At 40.6% G+C, this 24,126-nt stretch overlaps 1 protein-coding gene across 3 annotated transcripts in view; it reads left to right on the top strand.

Annotated features, from left to right (window-relative positions):
• The window catches only part of SSMEM1 (serine rich single-pass membrane protein 1), a 68,803-nt gene extending 44,700 nt beyond the window's left edge, over positions 1 to 24,103 (top strand). The window contains exons 1-5 of one of the 3 annotated variants that reach the window (XM_067042163.1): positions 531 to 608; positions 3,761 to 3,815; positions 21,622 to 21,726; positions 23,212 to 23,312; positions 23,637 to 24,103. In XM_067042163.1, coding sequence (XP_066898264.1) covers positions 582 to 608; positions 3,761 to 3,815; positions 21,622 to 21,726; positions 23,212 to 23,312; positions 23,637 to 23,663 — 315 coding nt within the window. In that variant the 5' untranslated portion in view covers positions 531 to 581 and the 3' untranslated portion in view covers positions 23,664 to 24,103. Of the gene's footprint in view, positions 1 to 530; positions 609 to 3,760; positions 3,816 to 5,408; positions 5,880 to 21,621; positions 21,727 to 23,211; positions 23,313 to 23,636 lie in introns of those variants that run through there. The other 2 variants (XR_010842085.1, XM_067042162.1) reach the window with 2 other exon arrangements.
• Positions 24,104 to 24,126: the final 23 nt, after the last annotated feature.

Below are 24,126 nucleotides of genomic sequence, written 5' to 3'. Positions count from 1 at the left end.
TCCTAAGGAGTGAGATAGCCCACTTAATCAGGGCTGTGATGCTCCCACATATTATGAGTAACTGAGCTCTTATAAATCGCTGATGTGAAATCCTTGCTGACCATTATTACCAGGCTGATGATTAATAAAACCACCACCATTTAGCATTACAGCCAGAACCCTAGGCTGGCAATGGGCAGCTAGGCTGAATGCTGTATCAGCTGTAGATGGAGAGGAGGAGGCTTGTTATGTCTATGCCAGCTGGATTCCATTGTAATAATCAATGACTCTTCCCCTCATCACCTCCTCCCCCTAAAAAGAAGTTTCATCTAAAGTCTAAATGCTTAAGATAGATACTTTGCCAAAAGAATATTTAGAATAGTGATAGCTTATACATGTCTTAGACTCCCTAGCTAAGTACATTGCATTTGTCTAGCCTGGCAAGAAAAGCTACTTTAGAAAATTACAAAAAAATTGAAATTGATTCTTGGCAATTTCATCATGAAGACCCCTTGAGAGGTCTAAGTTCTTTCTCTGCTCCCTTGCTTGCATCAGCTTTTGGAGTCATAGAGCCCTGAGCTTCAAGGACCTCAAGAGAGCTTATGGTCCAGCCTCCTGCTTGTAGGCAAGTAAGATATCAGTATCCATCCTTTGTTTTTTTATTGATAAAGCCCAAAGAAATTAAGTGACTTGTCCAATGTCACATGAGTGGTTATGACAGAGAGGAGAATAGACCCAGGTTTCCTGCCATATCATTTGTTTGTTTCATAGCATAGTTGAAATGTTGAATTATATCTATTCAGTGCTGATTAAAACCTTAATTATCTTAGAGGTTTTGTCTTTCACTTTGTACCCTTATGGCAGCTATAATCCACTCAACTGCTTCTTCTAAAGGGTCCCAGATTTGAAATCTGAGAACCACATGAGAGCTAGTCAAAAAGGATGGAATTTTTCCTTCACTTTGAACTTCATTTTCTCTGCTAAATTATGAACATTTATTTACAAACCTTGAAGTAATGGTAAAAGCGTGATGGAAATGTGGTGGTAATTATCCTCAAACATGAAGCACACTGATTTCCTCTGGATTTGCTACTATCTAAGATGCATGTACCCTTTTGCTCTCAGAGATTATATATACTATATTTAGTTTATATATATTTTTAGTGTTTATTCAGACAGCTAGTGCTGGAATTTTTCCAAACAAAACCAGTCCAGGCCCCTCTTTTTGCATATGTGGAAACTGAGCTTAGGAGGTGTTAAGTGGCTTGGTAAAATCACAGTGGAAGAAAGGCAGAGCCATAGCCCAGATCTTGCCAGTGTCCTACCCTACACTTCAGGGCAGGCACTTCTGCTGTTTTCACTCAACTGAGTCACACACAAAGACACTTAATAAAATGCTTTTGGTAACCACAGTTCATATGATTCCACTTAGCTTGATGTAAAATCTTTCTTTTGATTTTGTGATTATATTTTTATTTGACATCAAGTCAAATATGGAAGCTTTCCATGAAAAAGATATAAACCTAATAAGTGTTTTAAAACACTTTCCCCCCTGAATTACGAAAGTACCCATTATAGAAAATGTGGACACTATAGGAAAGTAGAAAAAATGAAATAAAAACCATTCCAGATTATATAGAAATTATCAACTACTATTAACTTTTTAAGGTTCATAAACTTCTAATCTTTTAATAATCATCTCTATACATTTTAAATTTAAAATAAGGCCACCCAAAAACATTTTTAAAAAGGAGGTATCTTAAAAGAGGATTTCACTGAAAGCTTTCAGAGAATGATTTCAGTAACCCAGAAAGCAAAGAGGTACCTCGTTAGAGAAACTTGCCTACCATTGCGGAGATCAGGTATTAAGAAAGGAATGGACCAAATATCTTAGATTGCAGTTATGAATAACCAAGTGTGGTACTTTTCAACCCAGAGGCAGTATAACTTTCTACATAAATTCATTTTTTCCCTAATAGACAATTTGAAGAATTAGAAGGAAAAAAAATCAGTTTCAACACTCAAAGCCACTATTACTAACACTTGCGTACATCCCTTAGTCTTTTTTCTTTTCATATTTTTAGCTAACTTGTGATCATACGGCATATACAAATTTGCATCTTGATTTTTAACAATATTATAACATTTATTTCCTCATGTTAGAACATACTTTTATTATAATGTTTACAACTATATGTTGTATGATTATATGATTACATCATAATTTATTTAACTGTTGCCTCCTTTAAAAAAAATTAATTAATCTATTTATTGTTGGCTGCATTGGGTCTTCGTTGCTGCGCGCAGGCTTTCTCTAGTTGCAGTGAGCGGGGGCTACTCTTTGTTGCAGTGCGCGGGCTTCTTATTGCAGTGGCTTTTCTTGTTGTGGAAGACAGGCTCTAGGCACGAGAGCTTCAGTAGTTGTGGCGCACGGGCTCAGTAGTTGTGGCTGGGGGGCCCTAGGGCACAGGCTCAGTAGTTGTGGCACATAGGCTTTGTTGCTCCACAGCATGTGGGATCTTCCCAGACCAGGGATTGAACCCTTGTCCCCTACACTGGCAGGCGGATTCTTAACCACTGCGCCACCTGGGAAGTAAGAGCCTACTTTTGAATTTTGTATTTATATTACCCTAATTACATTGGGATAAATATTTCTGTACATAAAACTTTCTCTTTTGGAGTTTATTTCCGGGTGATAGATTCCCAGAATTATTATGTGCCAAAAGTATTATGAGTATTTCTAAAGTACTTGATACATTTTGAAAGAGTTGCTTTGTACGTGTGTCTTTTAGCAAAACCATTTTCAGCATCAAAAAGTGGGACACGTGAAAAATGGGGCAAATATATTTATGGAGTATTGGGCAGAATATTTGAAATTGGAACTATTCAAAGAAATCAATTTCTTCTAGTTGCCATATTCACAGGTAATATATTATGGTTGCATTCTGGAGGAAAGTTTCTGAAGGATTTAGGAGATATAAGTCTATGAATTCAAATAAAGATCTTAAAGAATTATCATAACATGACCTGATAAAATGTCCTTTAAAAAGTAATTTAGGCTTCCCTGGTGGCGCAGTGGTTGAGAATCCGCCTGCCGATGCAGGGTACATGGGTTCGTGCCCCGGTCCGGGAGGATCCCACATGCCGTGGAGCGGCTGGGCCCGTGAGCCATGGCCGCTGAGCCTGTGCGTCCGGAGCCTGTGCTCCCCGCAACAGGAGAGACCACAACAGTGAGAGGCCCACGTACCACAGAAAAAAAAAAAAAAAAAAAAAAAGTAATTTAAAACTGGGACTTCCCTGGTGGTCCAGTGGTTAAGACTCTGCGCTTCCACTGCAGGGGGCGTGGGTTTGATCCCTGGTCAGGGAACTAAGATCCCACAAGCTGCACATCATGGCCAAAAAAAAAAAAAGGTAATTTAAAACTAATCCTAGTACTATCATATCTGTTTTTAAGTGACATTTAAATGATATTTCTTTATAAAATCAGTGAGCACAAGAAAACTTTGTAACTAATAGCTTCTCATCAGTATTATTTTCTCTCAATCTTTGTTCCATTTTGCTGGGTTCAAAACATTTTGGTAGATCCTGCTATCAAAGTATGGTCTTCTTAATGGGCAGCAGAAGTAGGATCACAATAATAGGAACTCAGTAAGTAGTTATTGAACTACACTGTTTAAAATTAGACATTGTCAAAGGGCCCAAGGCAATAGTGTTTCTTAACTAGTAAATATGAGGGAAAAACAACCGAGATCACTATTACTAATCGATATTTCTGAAACAGATGTCTGAGAAGAAAAAGAATGAAGACAATGGGACAAGCACTTCACTAAGTAAAGGTGAGAGCCAGTGCATATTTGATATTGGACTATGATGAGAGAAATATGTGTTGTGTGTGGAAAGCAAACAACAGAGGTAAATAGCCAAGAGCGTTATAGAGCCTCCCCAGACCTGTGGTGGCCCACTGGATGAACACCTTGCTTTAGTGCAGAAGGACTGCTTAGCTACTTCAGCAAAGCTGCTAGAGGCTATAAATTACTGGTAGGTAGAGCTCAAACTGTCTTTTCATTCCTCAGCATTCTCCCGTCACACAGCTTGCCTTTCACACACATTTATTGCTAATGTTACCACAGGACTATGAGCTATATATGACATGTTTTTCAATGACCTATAAATAGTGGTGTGTTGATAAATGTCTAACAACTGGCTCTCCAAAAATGTGTGTATATATCATTTAAAAATTTTTACTAATATAAAGGATGTATATCAGACAATTTACAAATAATAAACCATATAATACACTTTATGGTAAATTCCATATAGACCACTGATTCTCACAAAATACTTTCTCTGATTATAGCCTTAGCAACCTATAGCTGCAATAGATGAACGAATGTAGTTCTAATATGAATGTTATTGATACTTTCCTTTAAGTTAAGGAGTAAGATGAAAGAAACATGTATGTTGGAACTTAACTTGGTTATTAATGATGTGTATGACATCTTTGTTGAGCTGGATAATAGTTTTAGAATACTCTGGAAGAATATTTCCTCATTTTTGTGTGCTATTCACAATATAGCGGCTATAGGCATGACACCTTTAAATGTAATCTATGTCAGTAACATGTTCTCCATTACTTTAAGTCTAGACAATCAACAAAACCATAAATGAAGACCTGCTTCTTAGGCTTACTGATTTTTATCCCACCAAAACTAATTTCAGGTTACCAACATGATGTCACTGAACATAGGAGTTAGGAAGAGATGCACAGTAGCACATCATTGCATAGTATTTCCGATATCCAGAGACAACAGACATAAATAGTAGCTTCAAGAGCAAACCTCACAATAAAATCTAGTAAAATAATTTAGGAAGCGATGAGTTTTGAGTATTTATTACATTTATTTGAAACAAATTGATTTAGTGGTAAGTTTATACAATTTAATTTTTACTAATAGCTGTGTTTAACAGCCATCTTGCAAAATTCCTGAAAGTTTATCAGTTCTTGTGAACTGGCTGGTGTGAGCCAACTCCAGCACACCAGTGTATAAACAGAAGATCCTTTTTAGTTTTTTGCTACCCAAATCACATTCATATACACGCTTGCATCTTTAACGCATCAAGGCAAAGGTAAAAAAAGGTCCTTCTCTGGAAAAGTTTGGAGACCTTTCCCTTGATACTATATCAAGGGTCCATGAAACTTCAAAAGTAATATGTCAAGCATCTATCTGACCCTTTTGGTTTTTAGGAGTTTTGGTATGGTACTGGAAAATGAAGTCAGCTGCCAACACTTGCAAATGAGTGGGGAAAAGTGGTGGCTTGGCAAATGGCAGCAAAGAGTGAGCCCATGCCATAGGCTTCCTTTTTAGGTAAGATGAGATTATAGTAACCAGCAATGTGCCTAACTTGTTGATTTGTTTCATTGTTGTTAGCAAGCAAAGATATTTCCTATAAGCTGCAAAACAAAGATGGTGCCTGGGATTCTTTGCAAATGATGACAAAACCAAAGCAGAACCAACTTACTCTTGTAACTGACTCAGAAGTGGCTTTGGTCAATGCATATCTTGAACAAAGACGAGCGAGGCACCATTCTGAATTCAGCTGGTTGAATCAGACCCAATCTGACAGTGATACTACTGAGTGTGAGAGTGAAGTATCTAACTCGGGAGCCTCCTCTTGGAAGGAGAGTGAAAGTGAACACCACCAATCACCAGCCAGTATTAAGAAGATAAAAATAGCTGAGAGGCAAAGGAATATGGGAGGTTGCCAGATCAGGGAAAGGCCCTGCCTCCACTGCAAAGCCATGAGAACCAATGAATGGTGACCCGCCATTTCCTTCAAAATGCTTCGGTAACAACCCCAATGAAGGGAGATATTCAAGAAGGAAATTCTGGACCTGGTATTAACATAAAATTCAGTAAATTTTGAATTTTTTCCAGTCCTTATGTGAAGCCAAATGAAAGAGATGAATAAAACACAAAATATCACCAGCCAGTGAATTTGTTTATGGCAACATTGGAGCATCAAAGATCTGCATCCACTGTGATTTTTTTTTTTTTTTTTGTGGTACGCGGCCCTCTCACTGCTGTGGCCTCTCCCGTTGCGGAGCACAGGCTCCGGACGCGCAGGCCCAGCGGCCATGGCTCACGGGCCCAGCCGCTCCGCGGCATGTGGGATCTTCCCGGACTGGGGCACGAACCCGTGTCCCCTGCATCCGCAGGCGGACTCTCAACCACTGCGCCACCAGGGAAACCCCACTGTGATTTTTTATTCAGAAGAGCACAAGACAGATACTTTATGCCTTGAGTGTATGTATTTTGTTTATATCTATAATAAAAATAAGGAACCTCTTTGAAAATATATTTATGTTTAGAAACTATTTAAATTTATTCATATGTTTTGATTATCTGATTGACTGAATGAATTAGGTAATGTTGGTTGGAATAGAATTGGCTCATATTCTCCAGATCCATATTTACAGGTGGCTCTACCTGAGCTGTAATTTATTTATTTATTCATTTATTTATTGTCCACGAGGCTTGTGGGATCTTAGGTCCCCCATCAGGGATTGAACCCAGGCCTTCGGCAGTGAGAGTGTGGAGTCCTAATCACTGGACCGCCAGGGAATTCCCTACCTGAGCTGTACTGATGTACATGTGTCAGCTTGGGGCTGGTGAGGAGGAGCTGGAATGAGACCGGATTCCTAGAGTAGACCAGAAGGACAGCTGGGCCATGGGCTGTCTGTGGTTATTGTCCAAAGGGCATGACAAGTATTAAAAAACAAATTATTCTGACATGTGTTAAAATGATAAGGAAGGGCTTCCCTGGTGGCGCAGTGGTTGAGAGTCCGCCGGCCGATTCAGGGAACACGGGTTCATGCCCTGGTCCGGGAAGATCCCACATGCCGCGGAGCGGCTAGGCCCGTGAGCCATGGCCGCTGAGCCTGCATGTCCGGAGCCTGTGCTCCACAACGGGAGAGGCCACAACAGTGAGAGGCCCGCGTACCACAAAAAAAAAAAAAAAAAAAAAAAAAGATAAGGAAGACTTTATTCAAGACTATTTGTAGTAGGGGTCCAGTCTGTTGCAACTGGGGAGAGAAATCAAGCTCAACTCCAAATACAGCAAGTTCAAGTGGGTATTTATAACCAAGGAGCAGGGTAAGGTGTCAATGGATGGAAAATTACTAAGAGGAGCCATCAAGGGTAGGGGGATTTCTGCTAAATTGATCTGGCATAATTCTTGCTAAATGCAGACCAAGGACTTATACAGCAAAGGTAGAGGATGAGGAACTTGATCAGATGTCAAGGGTGCTCAGATATCAAGGGTGGGGGACTGTCACTAAACTTACTTAGCCGAATTCTTGCTAAAACTGGACTGGGCAGCCAAAGACAGGATGGGCGCCAAGGTTGAGATCTGGATGAGAAGAGGGCTCAGAGGAGCCTAACTCAAATTTGTCAAAGAAAGAGTCTTTATTGAAAGTTAGCCGCAATCCAGACATAGTTGGGGCTGAGTTTTCCAGTTAGGCGGGGACCCCAGTGGTGGGGAATTCAAGCAGGCCTAGTAGGTGGGTGGCTATTCTGGAGGATGGCAGAACCCCAAGTGGGATATAAAACAAGGCCCAGATCCCAGAGAAGAGGGCTGACAAGGACAAGATAAGCAGCAGGGGCTCTGCTCTGGAGTTCAAAGAAGGGTTTAAGTGTTAGGGACGGATTTGGATACTACATTGATAAAGACTGCAGCTTAATACTAAGAACTGAGCCTTTTATGGGGTATTAGGAAAGATACAACAGAGCTATGACTGTGGGCTTGGGAGTTACTCCTGATAATTTCAAGTTCCTTAACTAACGGCAACAAAGAGACCCAGAAGGCAATATGGAAGCCCCAGCCATTGGAACTAGGCCACTAGAATCCAGGACATGGGGTGACATTTCTGAGCTTATTTGTGGAGACTGTCTTATTCAGATTTCCTCAGGATTGGAGCAGGTCTGAGGCTGCAAGTGAAAAGAGGACAACTTCAAGTTTCGACTCAAGCATCAAACTTTTCCACAAAGACTTCCTTTACTTCTTGATTTTACCCTCCTCCACTTTGTCCCCTCAGGCCACTGTGCCCTTCCTTATGCTCCAATGTACCTTGAAAAGTTCTCTATCTCAGCACCCTTAACATTTTAATATATCTCCACCCTTAAAGATAGAGTCCATGACTTACCTGTATCTCTGTGACCCAGCACAGGGCCAGACAACATGGCAGATAAATAATGCAGTTGAATCAATATGCAGAGGGATTCATGAATACAAAAGGGAGGAGCTGAGGAAAGCAGAGGCAGAGAAAGCGGGGCAGGGGCCAATATCTAAAATTTAGTGAATCTGATATTTCTAACTTTATATGATCAAGATGCTTGTTATCTTGTTTATTTAAATAGCACGAAAACAAAACCCAAATACCAAAAACCAAAAAAACAAACTCAAAATATAGGAGTAAGTTGCAGGGGCAGGATTTAGACCCAAGTCATCTGACTTCAGAGTTTGGGCTCTTAATTACTGTGATCTTAGCCATTATTCTCTGAAGATGGAAAAATCCTGATTTCAAGGTAAGTCAGTTGCCACCTCCCACACAGCCATAGGTAATATCCAAGCTGATATAATCTCATCAGGAAGAGGAGGACAATGACTGTATTCTAGGTGACAGAGTACGATGGGTCCATGCCCAAAATGTGTTGCTAGTGGATCTAAAATATAAGCAATGAACTATTATCCGAAAAGTCATGTATGTCAAAGACTACTACTTTTCATGGTCTCATCTATGTGGCTAGCACAGGTCAGAGTTGGGGGGTGGGAGATAGCTGTCCACTGGAAGAAGGAATCATGGATGAGTTAAACCAGGGGCTATAAATATGAAGGGATTAATCAGGGTAATTTGTAAGTACTTTAATCGAAAAACAGACCAAACACAGCTGGGAGGACAGCCAAAGCCAAGGAGAGAAATACACTGAATCAGAGGAATAAGGCAAGGGCATTGTAGGACGAGGAGCAAAAGCACGTCCAGGCTCATTGGAACTGAATTAATGAGCGAGGTACAGAACACGTGAAGTGGGAGATAGTTCGTGAAACTAGGGCTGCAAACATTAGTTGTGGCTTGGTGTTCATTGTATTCAGAACCTGTGTGAGCTGTCAGGGTGGGGCCCCTGGGCTTCATAATAGTCCCTTCTTCAGTCTGTCCTTACTGAATGGGATAAACCTGGCCACCTGTGGGGTTTTTTTTTTTTTAATTAATATATTTATTTATTTTTGGCTGTGCTGGGTCTTCTTTTCTGAGCGTGGGCTTTCTCTAGTTGCAGAGACCGGGGGCCACTCTTCATCGCGGTGCGCGGGCCTCTCACTGTCGCGGCCTCTCTTGCTGCGGAGCGCAAGCTCCAGATAAGCAGGCTCAGTCGTTGTGGCTCATGGGCCTAGTTGCTCCGCGGCATGTGGGATCCTCCCAGACCAGGGCTCGAACCCATGTCCCCTGCATTGGCAGGCAGACTCTCAACCACTGCGCCACCAGGGAAGCCCACCTGTGGTTTTTATGGTAGAAGGTTGTAACCTGTTTGGGTAGCTTGCTTGTGGGGAGGCATGGAATTCTTGGGCTTGCTTCCTATCTGTGGTCCATCCATGCAACTAAATGGTCAGAACTGACCTTTGTAGCAATGTCCACCTACATCAAGCATCACAACTCTTGTCAGGAGATGTGAGGGAGGGAACTATGGGATGCAGGGAAGTTTTTGTTTTTTTTAAACAATATATTCTTTTCTTTTAAAAATTATTTATTTATTTTTGGCTTTATTATTTATTTATTATTTATTTTGGGTCTTCATTGCTGTGCGGGCTTTGTCTAGTTGCGGTGAGCGGGGCCTACTCTGTGTTGCGGTGCGCAGGTGTCTCATTGCGGTGGCTTCTCTTGTCGCAGAGCATGGGCTCTAGGCATGCAGGCTTCAGTAGTTGTGGCACGGGCTCTAGAGTGCAGGCTCAGTAATTGTGGCACACGGGCTTAGTTGCTCCACGGCATGTGGGATCTTCCTTGACCAGGGCTCGAACCTGTGTCCCCTGCGTTGGCAGGTGGATTCTTAACCACTGCACCACCAGGGAAGCCCAGGGAAGGTTTTAACTGAGATGGATGTGGCAAAAAATGAGAGTATACACATAGGAGGTGTTTGGAGAGGGGTTGAGGAATAAGGGAACTGGAAACTATTGCTATACGGTAGATAGTCTCAAACTCTGAACCTCTGCCCTCTAAGATTGGGTGGTGTGGTTTTGGTAGGAGGAGAAGCAAGCCAGTAGCAATAACGGCAGCAATAATAATAGTGATGATAGATGACATTTAGAGAGTGCTTGCTATATGCCAGGCACCAAAGTAAGCATTTTATAAGGATTAATTTACCCTTCACAAGCTTGCATCCAATTTTATGTATGATGAAACTGAGGCTCAGGGAAATTAAATGATATACCCAAGGTCATAGAGCTGGTGAGTGTTGGGGAGTTGGGTCTTGGGTTTTGTCTGATCACAAAGATTTTGTCTTTACCGTGATAATAACACATTATCCATGTTCTTAATGAACAGTGATTAGATAAGAACTTGAGAGACCAGACACCAAATACCAAACCGAGTCCAGAGACAAGAGGACTGTTCATGGAAAATGGAGCCAAGGCTCAGAAGCTGAGCAGAGATGGGAGCAGTTAAGTAAAGCAGGGGAGGGCTGATGCTGTTCAGTGGAGAGGCCTTATAGCATCATCTTGCCTCATTTGCAGTGAGTAAGGCTGGACAACTATCAGTAGATCAGGCAGAAACTTAGGGCGGGCTTTTGAAAAAAGAAGGGAAATGGAGACTTAGCTGAAAGGGTTGGTGAAGGTAAGAATGAGCTTTGTACTGAATGTTGAGGAATAGGAGGCAGTAGTGACTAGAGCAGTGAGGTTGATGGCCAAAGATTTGAGAGAATTGGGGGAGGACACCATCAAGAAAACCACATAGCTACAGCTCCTTCCACTGTTACTGACCCTCCTGCCTAGGGCCCCTCCTCCTGCCTGGTGTCATTGGAGCCAACAGAATGAGACTGAGTTTGGTTCAAAAGGAAAGGAGAGCTTTATTCTTTGATCAAAGAATGGGGAGGTGTGATCTGTCACTCTAGAGTCCACACTCTTCCCAACAGGCTCTGGGCAGGGCTGCTGTATAGGGATCTTGTCAGCAGGGAGGGAGGCAGAGATCTCGCGGCGTTGGGGGCGGGGGGGGGGTCTGCTCAAGGCTCCAGATTGCAGTGCTGGGCGCAGCGTCTCTGCACACGGCCTGCTGCCGCCGCCATCTTGAATTGCAATGTCGTGCGCAGAGCTTCTGCACACGGCCTACAGAGCTGAGATGTCCGAGCGGCCATTTTGCACTAGCAGGTCTGGGCTGCAGTGCCGGGTGCGAGGCTTCTGCGCGCAGTACTCCATGAGCAACTGAATCTAGGCGAAGCACAAAGGAAAAGAAAAAAAAGTTAGACTTTATTACCCAGATTCTATTTTTATTTCCTGGCAATTTTTAATGGACTTTGCTGGTGACACCACCGCCATCCCTTTCTCTTACAAAAGAATACTATCTCCCAACAGATTCCAGGATAGTGTTTTCAAAACAGCGACCCATTAATAGATTGTGCAGTCAATTAAGTGGGTAGTGACTAGCATTTAGTAACGAATAGAAAATAACAGTGTCGCACATAATAAAGGTAAGTATTGTTTTTGTTTTAGTGTGTACTGAGTTGCAATCAATGCAAAATGTGTTTCTTACTACGGTAGGATAGATAGGTAGGTAGGTAGGAAAGATAGAGCCACCGCTCTGGAGGAGTTTTCTTTGTGGATTTTCTGTATTCGCCAGCTATTCCACTACGTTAGTGAAGGCAGGTGTCACTCTATGCATTCGTGATTATTGTATGCTAGTAATTAGTAAATCGTCACTCAAACACTAAAGGATGGACCAACCGTCTAGATTAGTGAAAAGCTTGAATTAAATTATACAACTTTAAAAGAACTGTAGATTTATTATTTTCAAATAGAGTAAGTGAAAGCAAACTAACCAACTGTTGCCTGGTACACAGGGGTGGTTTTGCCTTGGTGAATAAACAAGAGTAATTTGTAATTGACATTTCAAAGAAGCCTTAGAAACAGGCCAGCCTTTGTTTAAATCATAATTACCCTGTTTGTATGTAAAAGGATACTTCTAAAGCTTTTCAAAACAACTGGTTCTTTTAAGTAGATAATTATTCCCTTTCCAATCTTGTTTACACTATTCAGAACTGCAGTGAATTCTTTTTTTTTTCCACAGATAGTACAAAGGTTAACTTCAGCCAGCCCTTCCTCAAATTATCACAAATTCCCAATTAGTGAATTCTAAACAGGGTTTCCCTGTAACAATATACCAAAGACTTGTATGATGTGTTCTTTATTGCTTGAATAACATCTGACAAGTTTCCAAGTTCCAGGCCACCTGGATATTCTCTATCTGTCAGGAACATATGGTCACAGAGGTGCATTGGAGGGTAAGAGGAAATACAGATCAGGCACAAACATGCAGGGGTAGTGAAGGAGACAAAAGGGAGAAAATGTCCCTCCTCTTTATTTTAGTATCTAATACGAACTGAAGTGTACATTTATGGGCACTTTTTACTGTAAAGAAGAGTTGCACTTTAAATTTCACAAAGCTACAGATGGAAATAGAAAACCAAACTTTTTTGTATGAGACTGGAAGTTATTAGAGAGGCCCAGAGAAGCTGGCAAAAAAAAGACATATTCCAAAAAAAAAATTATACTTGTCCTTTTTTGCGTAACATTTCTCACTGCAGATTTCCACTCAGTGAACAAAAGGAAGTGCATGAAATACTTAAAAACAAAAACAAAAATGTTATAATCCCAGACAATACTGTTTTCTAGTTCGTTCTTTTATCTTCTGAGCTTGGCCTCTTTCACAGGCAGACCCTCAAGCTGTCTGATTACAGGGGCCTGTTGTCTATAATTGTCTTTGTTTATTAGGGCCCTCTGTCACTATGAAGTTTCATGTGTTCAAAATCTTGATTTAGCAGTGAGAACATCAGGCAGGGAGCCAACTCTGCTACTAATTAGTGTAAACCAAAAGAGGGAAGCAGGGAGATAAAAACCAGGTCCCAGTGGAAGGGTCTGCAGCCAGGGTTAGTAAAAGTGATGTGGCAGGTCAGAGAGTTGAATGAGACAAAAGCGCTTGGAGAAATGCAACTTAGGGCCAGAGACTTTTTGTCTCTTTTCTTTGATTGCACCCCTTCAGATGCAGCAAGAGTCTGTGGTAGCCTCCATCAATAGTTTTCCTTCTGTTCCAGCAGCTCCCCATTTTTTTCCACTGTTCTCCTTCCCTTATAGGACTTAGGTCCCAGTCGGTCTAAGTCAACCAGGGTGGTGCCATTCCCCTTGTCAGTGAGTGGTTCATGCATGGGCATGTGATCTAATTCTGGAAAGGGAAGTTTGCTGGTGGGGGCATTCAGAGAGAAGTCTCTTCAGTCTTTAAAAAGACCTGCACTGGGACGAAATTGTCCCTTTTTGTTTGGCGGGTGATGTTGATGACTTCAACTGTGACAGGTACCTGTGTTCATAATGACATTAGTCTAAACATACCAAAGTGAAAATATGGAAAAGTCTAGGTCCTGAGCTGCTAAATTAAATTCTGGAATCATCCTACCTTTAGACTTTCTGTTAGGCAAGAAAATTTCCCTTATTAAGCATTTTAAGTTGGCTTTTCTTTTACTTGCAGCCGTTATGGAGTCTTTTTTTTTTTTTTTTGCGGTACGCAGGCGTCTCACTGCTGTGGCCTCTCCCGTTGCGGAGCACAGGCTCCGGACGCGCAGGCCCAGTGGCCATGGCTCACGGGCCCAGCCGCTCCGCGGCACGTGGGATCTTCCCGGACCAGGGCACGAACCCGTGTCCCCTGCATCAGCAGGCAGATTCTCAACCACTACGCCACCAGGGAAGCCCCGTTATGGAGTCTTAATCATCTTTTATCCTCTATAATTTCTAGAGCAGCTCCTTTTGCCTATTATGAGGTGCTCAGACGTTAAATAAATACTAAGTAAGTACACGTACTCCTTTGATAGAGCCTGTGGTGGTGTTGGTGAGAGCTGTTAATAGCTGAGAAAAGGTCTTTATAAATGTCGTGGACTTTTTGGGTTGACTGCCTCATCCCTTTTCTAGGAACCTCTTTTTTTTGCTGATTCTCATGCATGTTGTTACAGTGTGATCCTGCCTGTTTCCATCCCTTCACCCTGTCCAGGCATTGATTTCAGTAGGACTTTCTTCCAATCAAAGTTCCTTCCTGAGAATTTGGAATTGGGACCAGAAAAGAGATCAGTCTTCTTAGGTGACTGGACTTAGAGCAGAGCAGGTTTTCACATTTCCCTTCATATAGATTGGAAACCAGGGAAAGCAAGTTGTAACAAGAACAAAAGAATGAAGCAGAGAAGGGCAGAGAGATGCATTGGAAAGTTCTGATGGTTTTCAAGTCCCTGGTTCCAGTTAATTCCTAAGGCCAATCTGTTTACCCTCTCATAGGCATCATGACACTTCACTCGCTGGCTCTTATAATAAGTTCCCCTTTTTGCTTACGCTAACTCAAGTGAATTTCTATTACTGGAAACCAAAAGAATCCTTAAAACAGTGGTGTGCTGGTAAATGTTTAACAATCGGCTCTGATTGTTAAAAGCCCTGATTTTGTAGCACTTGCTGATTTCTGTGATATAAATACTCCCACTGTTGCTTATTTCACGTTGACAAAGTGATGTCACTGAATGTGGAGTTGGGAAGAAATGAGCACAGTGGCTCTGATGAGCTGGTCTGTGACAGCTCCAGCACTGCCTAAAGAATACAACACACAGCATGCTTTTCAGAAAATCCGTGTTAAATGGGAGGTTCAAGGATATACACTGATGGCTGCTAAGCTGGGAATTCCGGTATTAAAATCTTTTAAATTAATTTTAAATGTGCAGAGTCTTGGGACTCAGGGAATAGAGGAAGTAGGATTAAGTTCTTAAATATTGAAAAAAAAACTTTAAAAAGTATTCTAGTGATTTGGCTGTATTGGGACTAGGTGGGAGGTAGGGAGCTTGGACTGAGGAAGGGAAAGAGGCTGGGAGTGTACCTGGAAAGATGGGGAAGAAGGTGGCCTGTGTGAGGGCAAGGTCCAGGCCTTGACAAAAAGGAGAATATCACCTTCTGCAGGTGAAGACAGGCATTCTAGGGTGAGAAGCCAAGGCTACCTGGTACCCCAGGCCACCACACCAACAAAGGACTAAATTTGGCTATCACCTGTAAAATTTGGCTATCACCTGTAAAATCTCCTGGCCACCACACCAACAAAGGACTAAATTTGACTATCACCTGTAAAATTTGGCTATCACCTGTAAAATCTCCTGACCTGCTTTGCTTTTGTCTGAAGTTCCTTTAAAGAGGGAAAAGCCTTTTATTACACAATTAAAAATAAGATAAGAAGGTATAAAATGTATATGCAGGGTTGGAGTAATACATTTATTGTGAATGAGGTCAAATAATCAGTAAGTCTGGCATCATATCCTTCCCTCCTTTTGAAGAGGGGAAGTTGGGAGGGGTGGAGAAAGATGGTATCAGGACTTTAAGAAGCCCCTTCCAAGCCTAGCCACCTTCCCACACTTGATTCCTCTGCCTGAAACACCAGTCACCAAATCTTCAAATGTTGGACTCTTCAAATGTTGAACTACTCCTCAATTTTAAGACCAATCTCAAAGATCACCCCTCTAACATTTTCTGTGGATCTCCCAGGAAAGTTGGGTTCCCACAGTTGAGACCCCTGTTGTAGCCCATCATATCTTGCTATCATGAACCCCCAATCTTTCCTTTCATACGTTTGATGTTCAAAAACTGGATTTTTGGACATTATGCATTGACACTCCTAAACCCCAGAACTTGGATTTTTGTACTTGAGCTCATGAATGAACATTTCAAATGACTGCATTGTTTAGTTTCAATGGCATCAATATCTTTGTTCACTGGTGTTTGTACATCTATTTGAATAGTTAGTCCTTGACATTTATACATGGAAAAATGAATGTGTCGATGTTAGTGATAAGAAGAATAGATTTTATAGATTTAGTTCACTTGAGACAAAGCTGGAAATCATTAGACATGCTGGAAGGGGTGCATTTTAGCATCAATTACGTATTTGGACTTAAACCTGTTGACTCTGCTCATTTGTATAAAAAAATCAAAATTAAAGAACACATATAAAATGCTGGAAAATATATTCCTGAAGAATATATCTGAAAGGTGATGTGAACTAATTCCTTATAAAATATTAATTCCAGATGGAACAAAATTGAAAGATAAAACAAGGAAACCATAAAAGTACTAGAGAAACACACTAGTAAAAAGTATCCTAATCTCAAGTAGGGAAGACTTTTCCAAGCACAGTACAAATAAAATCCAGAAGCCTGGGCACTAGTGGAAGAGTGTATACTGTTACAGCCTTCAAGAGAAGGATTTAGCAATTCAAATCCAAAAACTTACAGATATGAACCTCTCACCTACTATTCTACTTTTAGGAATTTATTCTAAGGAGATCATCATGGATATACACAAAGATTTACCTAGTATTGTTTCAAATGATGAAAAATTAGAAAAATCCTAGTGTCTTCTAATTGTCAACTGGTTAAATCAAACAGAACAAATCCATACCAACCAAAGATAAGGTGAACATTGGGACTTCCCTGGTGGTCCATTGGTTAAGACTCTATGTTTCCAATGCATGGGGCAAGGGTTTGATCCCTGGTCGGGGAACTAAGATTCCACATGCGCATGTGGTGTAGCCAAAAAAAAGAAAAAAAAATTAATATACACTATTCAACAACTTGCCTTTTTTGCTTATAAATATATTTTGACATCATTCCATGTAAGTTCATAAAGACCTATATCATTTTTTTTAACATCTTTATTGGAGTATAACTGTTTTACAATAGTGTGTTAGTTTCTCCTTTACAACAAAGTGAATCAGTTATACATATACATATGTTCCCATATCTCTTCCCTCTTGCATCACCCTCCCTCCCACCCCTCTAGGTGGTCACAAGGCACAGAGGTGATCTCCCTGTGCTATGCGACAGCTTCCCACTAGCTATCTAATTTACATTTGGTAGTGTATATATGTCCCTGCCACTCTCTCACTTCATCACATCTTACCCTTCCCCCTCCCCATATCCTCAAGTCCATGCTCTAGTAAAGACCTATATCATATCTTTTTAATGGTTGCATAGTATTCCATTGTATAGCTCTATCATAATTTGTTGAATGAGTTTCTTATCAATAAGCATTTATTGGTAACCTAAGTATATGTACTGACATGGAAAGGTGTCCAAATTTTATATATATATATAGAATGTATATATATTTCTTTTCCTTTCCAGCTCTAAAAATGTATGACTGTGTGTAGATCCACTTTTAATTTAGAGTTGCATGGTTTGGCTCTTAATTATAAGGTATATTGTAATTATACTTTTAATGTATACATGTTAATTGCATCTCTCCATCTACTGTAAATTGTAAGCTCTTTGGATTGAGGGATTATCTTCACTTCTGTGTTTTCCAAAAGGCCTATAAAAACGTTTGGCACTCATTTGGAAAACAATTTGGCAGATCCTAAAAAGTTAAACATAAGAGTTACCCTCTGCCCCAGCAATCCACTCTTTTACTTACTTAATTCATTAAATTTAAATTTTGAATATGATTCAAAATTTCTACGTCTCTTTTACATCAACTATAGTTTTTTTCTTTTTACCTTTAGGCCCCCTTTGCCCAAGTAATTTTTTTTTAGCAAATCAGGAGGTTTTTTATTCTTCGAAAAAAAGTTTCTTGACATTAAAAAAAAAATCTTGATGAAGATCTTGAAAGGAAATTTCTAATTGCAAGTAATGTCAGTGTCATCTTTTAAAAATTTTTGATTCTGTAAACTTTATATACAAATGAAGCAACCACTAAATTCCACAGCTTTAAAAATTGCATACCTATTACCATCATTTGACAATTTCATCCAGAGAGTATAGATAAGAGCTTAGCCAAAAAATTAAAAACACATCTTTTTGGATTTGGATTTTTCTCAGGGGAAATAGCCCACAACACTGCATCTTCTGTTTGAGCATATATGGCATCTCCCCTGAGCCTGGTCTTCTCCACATATGATAGGAATAAGTGTGGAAAAGTAAATGTAGCAAGTATTTGTTTTAGTGAAACCTTTAGAACCTATCTGAGGCTAGATTGGACACTAAGCCTAGGGACTTATAAAGGCCAAGCCTGTGCTCTGAGGTTTCAACCCTTGATATTCCCCTATGAGTTGAGAAAAATAATGATCTCACCTTTGTGTGTGTGCAAATTTATGTTTTGTTTGTTTGTTTGTTTTTTTGCGGTACGCGGGCCTCGCACCGTTGTGGCCTCTCCCGTTGCGGAGCACAGTTTCCGGACGCGCAGGCTCAGCAGCCATGGCTCACGGGCCCAGCCGCTCCGTGGCATGTGGGATCTTCCCGGACCGGGGCACAAACCCGTATCCGCTGCATCGGCAGGCGGACTCTCAACCACTGCGCCACCAGGGAAGCCCGTTTTTTTTTCTCATTTTTTAATTGAAGTATAGTTGATTTACAATATTGTGTTTGTTTCATATGTACAGCATAGTGATTCAGTATTTTTGCAGATTATACTCCATTATAAGTTATTACAACATAAATGGTATACTTGCCTGTATTATACAGTATATCCTTGTTGCTTACTAAATATATTTTTAAGTTAAAAAGTAAGTTGGACAGTATGTATAGTCTGTCTAAAATTTTGTAAAAGAAAAAAATTAAGCTGACTAATATATACACAGAAAAAAAAAATTTCTGATAAGATGTATATACCCAACTGGTAATAATCATCAGAGATACAGATTGGGATAGGGCAGGGGGCAACATGAGAGGTAGTCATATTTTTGCTATAATTTTTAGCAATATTTGAATGTTTTTACTATGAGAATATTATTTTAGAAGCAGAAAAATATGGAAAAAGTATACAAAGGTAGTATAGGAGTGTTCCTTATAATATGCTTTGAAATAGTGAAAAATTGGATGTCATATACAAGGGATTGGTTAAATAAATTATAATATATTCATATCATGGAATATAATTTAGCTCTCCCCCAAATATAGTATCATCTCACACTTACAAAAGTAACCAATAATAACAGTATGTTTTTATATAGCTCAAACTGTTAATTATCTCTAGGGATAACTTTATGAGTTATTTTTGTAATGTTTCAGTTCTTAATGAGCAACATGAATTATTTTTGCAATTGGAATAAAGGACTATTATTTAATGCATATTGAAATTAGGAATTTTATAATATATTTTAGCTCTTAAGAATTAACTACCCCACCCTGTTATATCAGGTAAATCTATTGTTTAACTTTTATGCATTAGACTTTTGTATACATTTCCAGGAATGTATAATGTATTTTAGTTGAAGACTGTTTAGATATCACTTTTTTTCAATAGATCAGTGCTATCCAATAGAAATTTAATGCAAGCCACATGTGTCATTTTAAATTATCTAATAACTACATTTAAAAAGTAAAAGGAAACAGGTGCAATTAATTTTAATAATATAAGTTATTAACCCAGTATATCTAAAATACTATCATTTTGACATGTAATGAATATAAAAATTATTAATGACATGTTTTACATTCTAATTTTCATACTAAGTCTTTGAAATCTGGTGTGTATTTTTATATTTGCAGTATATCTCAATTTGGATGCTAAATTTTCAACAGTTAAAATGTCCTACCAAAACATTACATTGTTTTTAAAGGAAGAATATTTTACACTGCTTCAGTTTTTAAATTTGAGTTAAAATTAATTAAAAATTTTAAAAATTCAATTCCCCAGTCACACTAGTCATATTTCAAGTGGTCAATAGCCACGTGTAGCTGGTGGCTACATTCTTGAAACAGTGCAGATATAGAACATTTCCATCACTGCAGAAAGTTCTATTGGACAGTGCTAGTCTAGACATTGAGCTCTTGACTGATAAAATCTTATTCATCTTTGGAGTCCTACAACTTAACAGTGCCTGTCACATAGTAGGTATTCCATAAATGAGGGATCCATTCATGGAACCTGAGCTGAGGTGATCATAAATGGGAACCTGATGCAGACAGAGAAGGATGAGAAGACAGATCTCCACAATATGCTGTTGGGTAGTTATCTTCCAGCTGAGGAAAGACAAATAGTTATTGTACTGGAGGTTTTTTGAGCTTGGTGTCGCAAACAGCAAATGATCTATGAATTCTATTTGTTCTTCCCAACTGACTTAATAGAAACAAGAATTTGTGTAATGGACTTTTAGACCTAAGCAAGCACAGAGGCTGTCTTTGGAAGAAGGCCAGGGCCCAGTGTAAACTGGGTCCCACTGGATTAACACGGTGATTGTCTGCTGGTGGCAGGTGAGGGCAGCAGAGAACCACCAGGGTGGTGAGCTTTGAGGAGCCCTGAAGTACGGGTAGGTGGGAAAATGAAGTATTAAGGTGAACCCAAATCAGGAACTCACAGACCAAAAGGAAAGCCAAGGCTCCAAAGCACAGCATCAGGAAGGATGCCAAACCCAGTTGGGACCAAGGTATAAGGAAAGACTCCAGGACCTGTGGTTTCCCATCCCACCTTAGAGGGAGGTTTGGTCTTTTCTTTCTTTCTTTTTATGTAAATTATAAGCAAATTGAAGAAAAATAAAGTTACTGTTAACCACACAGAAGTATATAGCCAAATCACTTGTTTAAATTTTTGGTGTAGGGCTTCCCTAGTGGTGCAGTGGTTGAGAGTCTGCCTGCTGATGCAGGGGACACGGGTTCTTGCCCCGGTCCGGGAGGATCCCACATGCCGTGGAGCAGCGGGGCCCCTGAGCCATGACCACTGAGCCTGCGCATCCGGAGCCTGTGCGCCGCAAAGGGAGAGGCCACAGCAGTGAGGGGCCCTCGTACCGGAAAAAAAAAAATTTTTTTTTTTGGTGTATTTCCTTCCTATATAGTCATTATTTTGAATGCATGTTTTGTTTTGTAAGTGGATTCTAAAAAAAACCCCACCTTAATATTCTGTAAACATATTTCCATGTCTTTACATATTCTTATTCTTATACATCATTTAAAAAATTTATTTATTTATTTATTTATGGCTGTGTTGGGTCTACATTGCTGTGGGCGGGCTTTCTTTAGTTGCAGCAAGCAGGGACTACTCTTTGTTGCCGTGCGTGGGCTTCTCATTGCAGTGGCTTCTCTTGTCATGGACCATGGACTCTAGGTGCATGGGCTTCAGTAGTTGTGGCACGTGGGCTCTAGAGCACAGGCTCAGTAGCTGTGGTGCATGGGCTTAGTTGCTCCTCAGCATGTAGGATCTTCCCGGACCAGGGCTTGAACCTGTGTCCCCTGCATTGGCAGGTGGATTCTTAACCACTGCGCTACGAGGGAAGTCCCAAGAGCACTTTTCTAAAGACAGCCATCATCTTTCTCTTTCTGAATTACAGATTCTCCAGGGATAGGTTGATAAAGAGGTGTTTGGTCTAAAATGGTCTTTTCCTAGAACTGAGTGGAAATACTTTGGATGACTGGACAGCCAAGAGTGTTGGAGCAGTGACCCAGGGTCTGAGGATGCCTGCTCTACCCCTGATCACTCCTGAGGATTTGTGTAAGTCACTTCGCCTTTTGGGCCCTCATTTCCTCATCTGCAAAGCAAGGGGTCTTCAATGGTTTCTTTCCATCTGGAGATTTCTCAGTGAGTCTCAAAAACAGATTTTATTGCGGTTGATGGATAGATTTCATGATGTGGATTGTGGTGATGGTTTCATGGGTGTATACATATGTCAAAGCTTTTCAAATGGCATATTTTAAGTATATGCAGTTTATTGTATGTCATGTATATCTCGATAATAGCTATCTAAAAAATCTTATTTTATCCAGCTTTCAGAATGATGAGGCGGTAGAAAGGATGATACTCTATTCTGATAAGCATCTGTTTATATTGTCAGTAGCAGAGAGAAACAACAGTGATTTCTGGAGTTTTCCCTACAGCTTCCTACTAAGGCTTGTGCTTTTTCCTCCTCCAACTTCTTCTATTCATTAAAAAAAATTACTGATTTCATCCATTCCAGGTAATGTTCATTTTGTTCATCTCAGGCATCATCCTTGAGTCCTCACTCCTTTTTGGAATGCCCGAGGTTCAGGAGTAGGGGTCTAAGCTTCAGTTGGATCCCCAATGTGGCTCTAGGCTCATCCCCACTATCTTTTTCAGGAAGAGAAGAGAGCTGTCAGGTCCCTAACACTTAACAGTGAACTCAACTCATTGGGTAGTAACTCTCAGCAAAAATTCCTCTTTGAAAGCATATTGTAAGGGAGATAAAACAAATTCTTACAGTGGAACTTCACACACTGTGACAACTGGGTGAGGAAATGCTCAGAGGCTGCTGTGGAGGTGGCTGTCTGCCCCTCCTTTCCCACCCACTGGTATATACCCTTTTTCTGACTTCTCCTATGCCCAGTCAGGCACCAGTCACTCTCCAGGGACTCTGATCCTGCCACTGAAATGCCTCTTGGAGCCCTTCTCATGCATTCCCTCAGCCACCACCCAACCCAGATGCATCGTTTAAAAATCTGGATTTCTCCAGGAAGCTCCTTGCTTGGCTTCCGGCTTAAAGCGTCTCTGCCCTGCTGCCATCGTGCATGATTCACCATTCTCAAGACTGCAGTCACTTACGAGCTCAGAAACCTTCCGAGGCTCTACATTTGCCCCTTTCATCAGGTGTAAAGTCTTCTGCTTGAACTGTGAGGCCCTCTATCACCTTCTCGTATCTTCTTTTCATATTCTACCATCTCCACCATGCCCAAGGTCAGGTCTGCCCAAGTGAGGCAAATTTCCTCCCAACTCTATCGTATACCATTTTCCCCCAGTTCTCTACCTTTCTCATGTTTCCAAACCAGAAATCCATAATCTCCTCAGCAAATCCTATTGCCCATCTTTTCCAAGAAGTTTTACTGATTCTGCAAGTACCTTAAGTTCGTTCTTTTTTCTAAAAAATTAATTTATTTTAGGCTGTGTTGGGTCTTTGTCGCTGTGCGCAGGCCCTCTTCAGAAGTATGTTAATTTCAATTCATAGGACTACTGTCTACTTGATAGGTGCTGCGGACATGAGGATGAATTATGATCTCTGCCTCTTGGTTTCTTTCTTCTCCCCAACACCCAAGAGAATGAAAAAACCAGAAACACCCTTAAAGGAGGTACTTGAAAATTCTAACCCAGGGATTTAGAGTGTGTGCAGGTAAAGAATTTGACACACCGAGTGAAATGGAGCAGGACTCTTTGGTCTTTGTCCCCCAGGTCTTCTGCTTGCCTTCTGTCTGTGGAAAAGCTTTAGCCAAAAGATAAGTTTAATCAAAGAAGTGAGAACATGGAGAAACAAAGGAAAATAGTCAAAGGAGACCAAATAATAGTAGTTTAGTCATTAAGCATAGTCAAGGACCTTTAGTTTTTTCTCAAGGGTATAGATAATATCCTGAGCCCTATCCTGTGAGCTGTCTTATAGATACTGAAACCCCCACCAGGTGGAAGAAGTTAACTACGTGACCTGATGACCAGGCTGTAGCCATGACATAAGCTGCCACGATTCCAAGAATTGGCCTCAAGGAAATGGGAACAAACAGACCCTGGAACTGAAGACTAACTGTACTTGAAACAATCAAGATGACACTGGTCAGACCACCTCATGACCAATTTCAAGATGACGGTCTGAGCTGACTGTGCTGTTTCTGCGTGCAGCCCCCTCCCTCCACCTATAAAAGCTCTTGCCCCCTGATTGTTGGAATAGGCCTTTGGACAGATGTCTGCCCTTCCCCCCATCCCCCAACAGTTGTAGGCATCCAAAATAAAGCAAACTTTCCTTTCCACAAACCTGGCCTCTTATTGGCTTTTGAGCAGTGAGCAGCTGGACGCCACTTTCGGTTACAAGAAGACAGATGAAAATTTCCTTGTGTCTGTTGGTTGATACTTGCTAGCCTGAATATAATGTGTGTGAAGACTAAAATATAATAAAAT

Source organism: Kogia breviceps, chromosome 9 (genome assembly GCF_026419965.1).
Source record: "Kogia breviceps isolate mKogBre1 chromosome 9, mKogBre1 haplotype 1, whole genome shotgun sequence".
In the NCBI taxonomy this organism is placed as follows: Eukaryota; Metazoa; Chordata; class Mammalia; order Artiodactyla; family Physeteridae; genus Kogia; species Kogia breviceps.
This window is presented reverse-complemented; position numbering and strand designations above follow the sequence as displayed.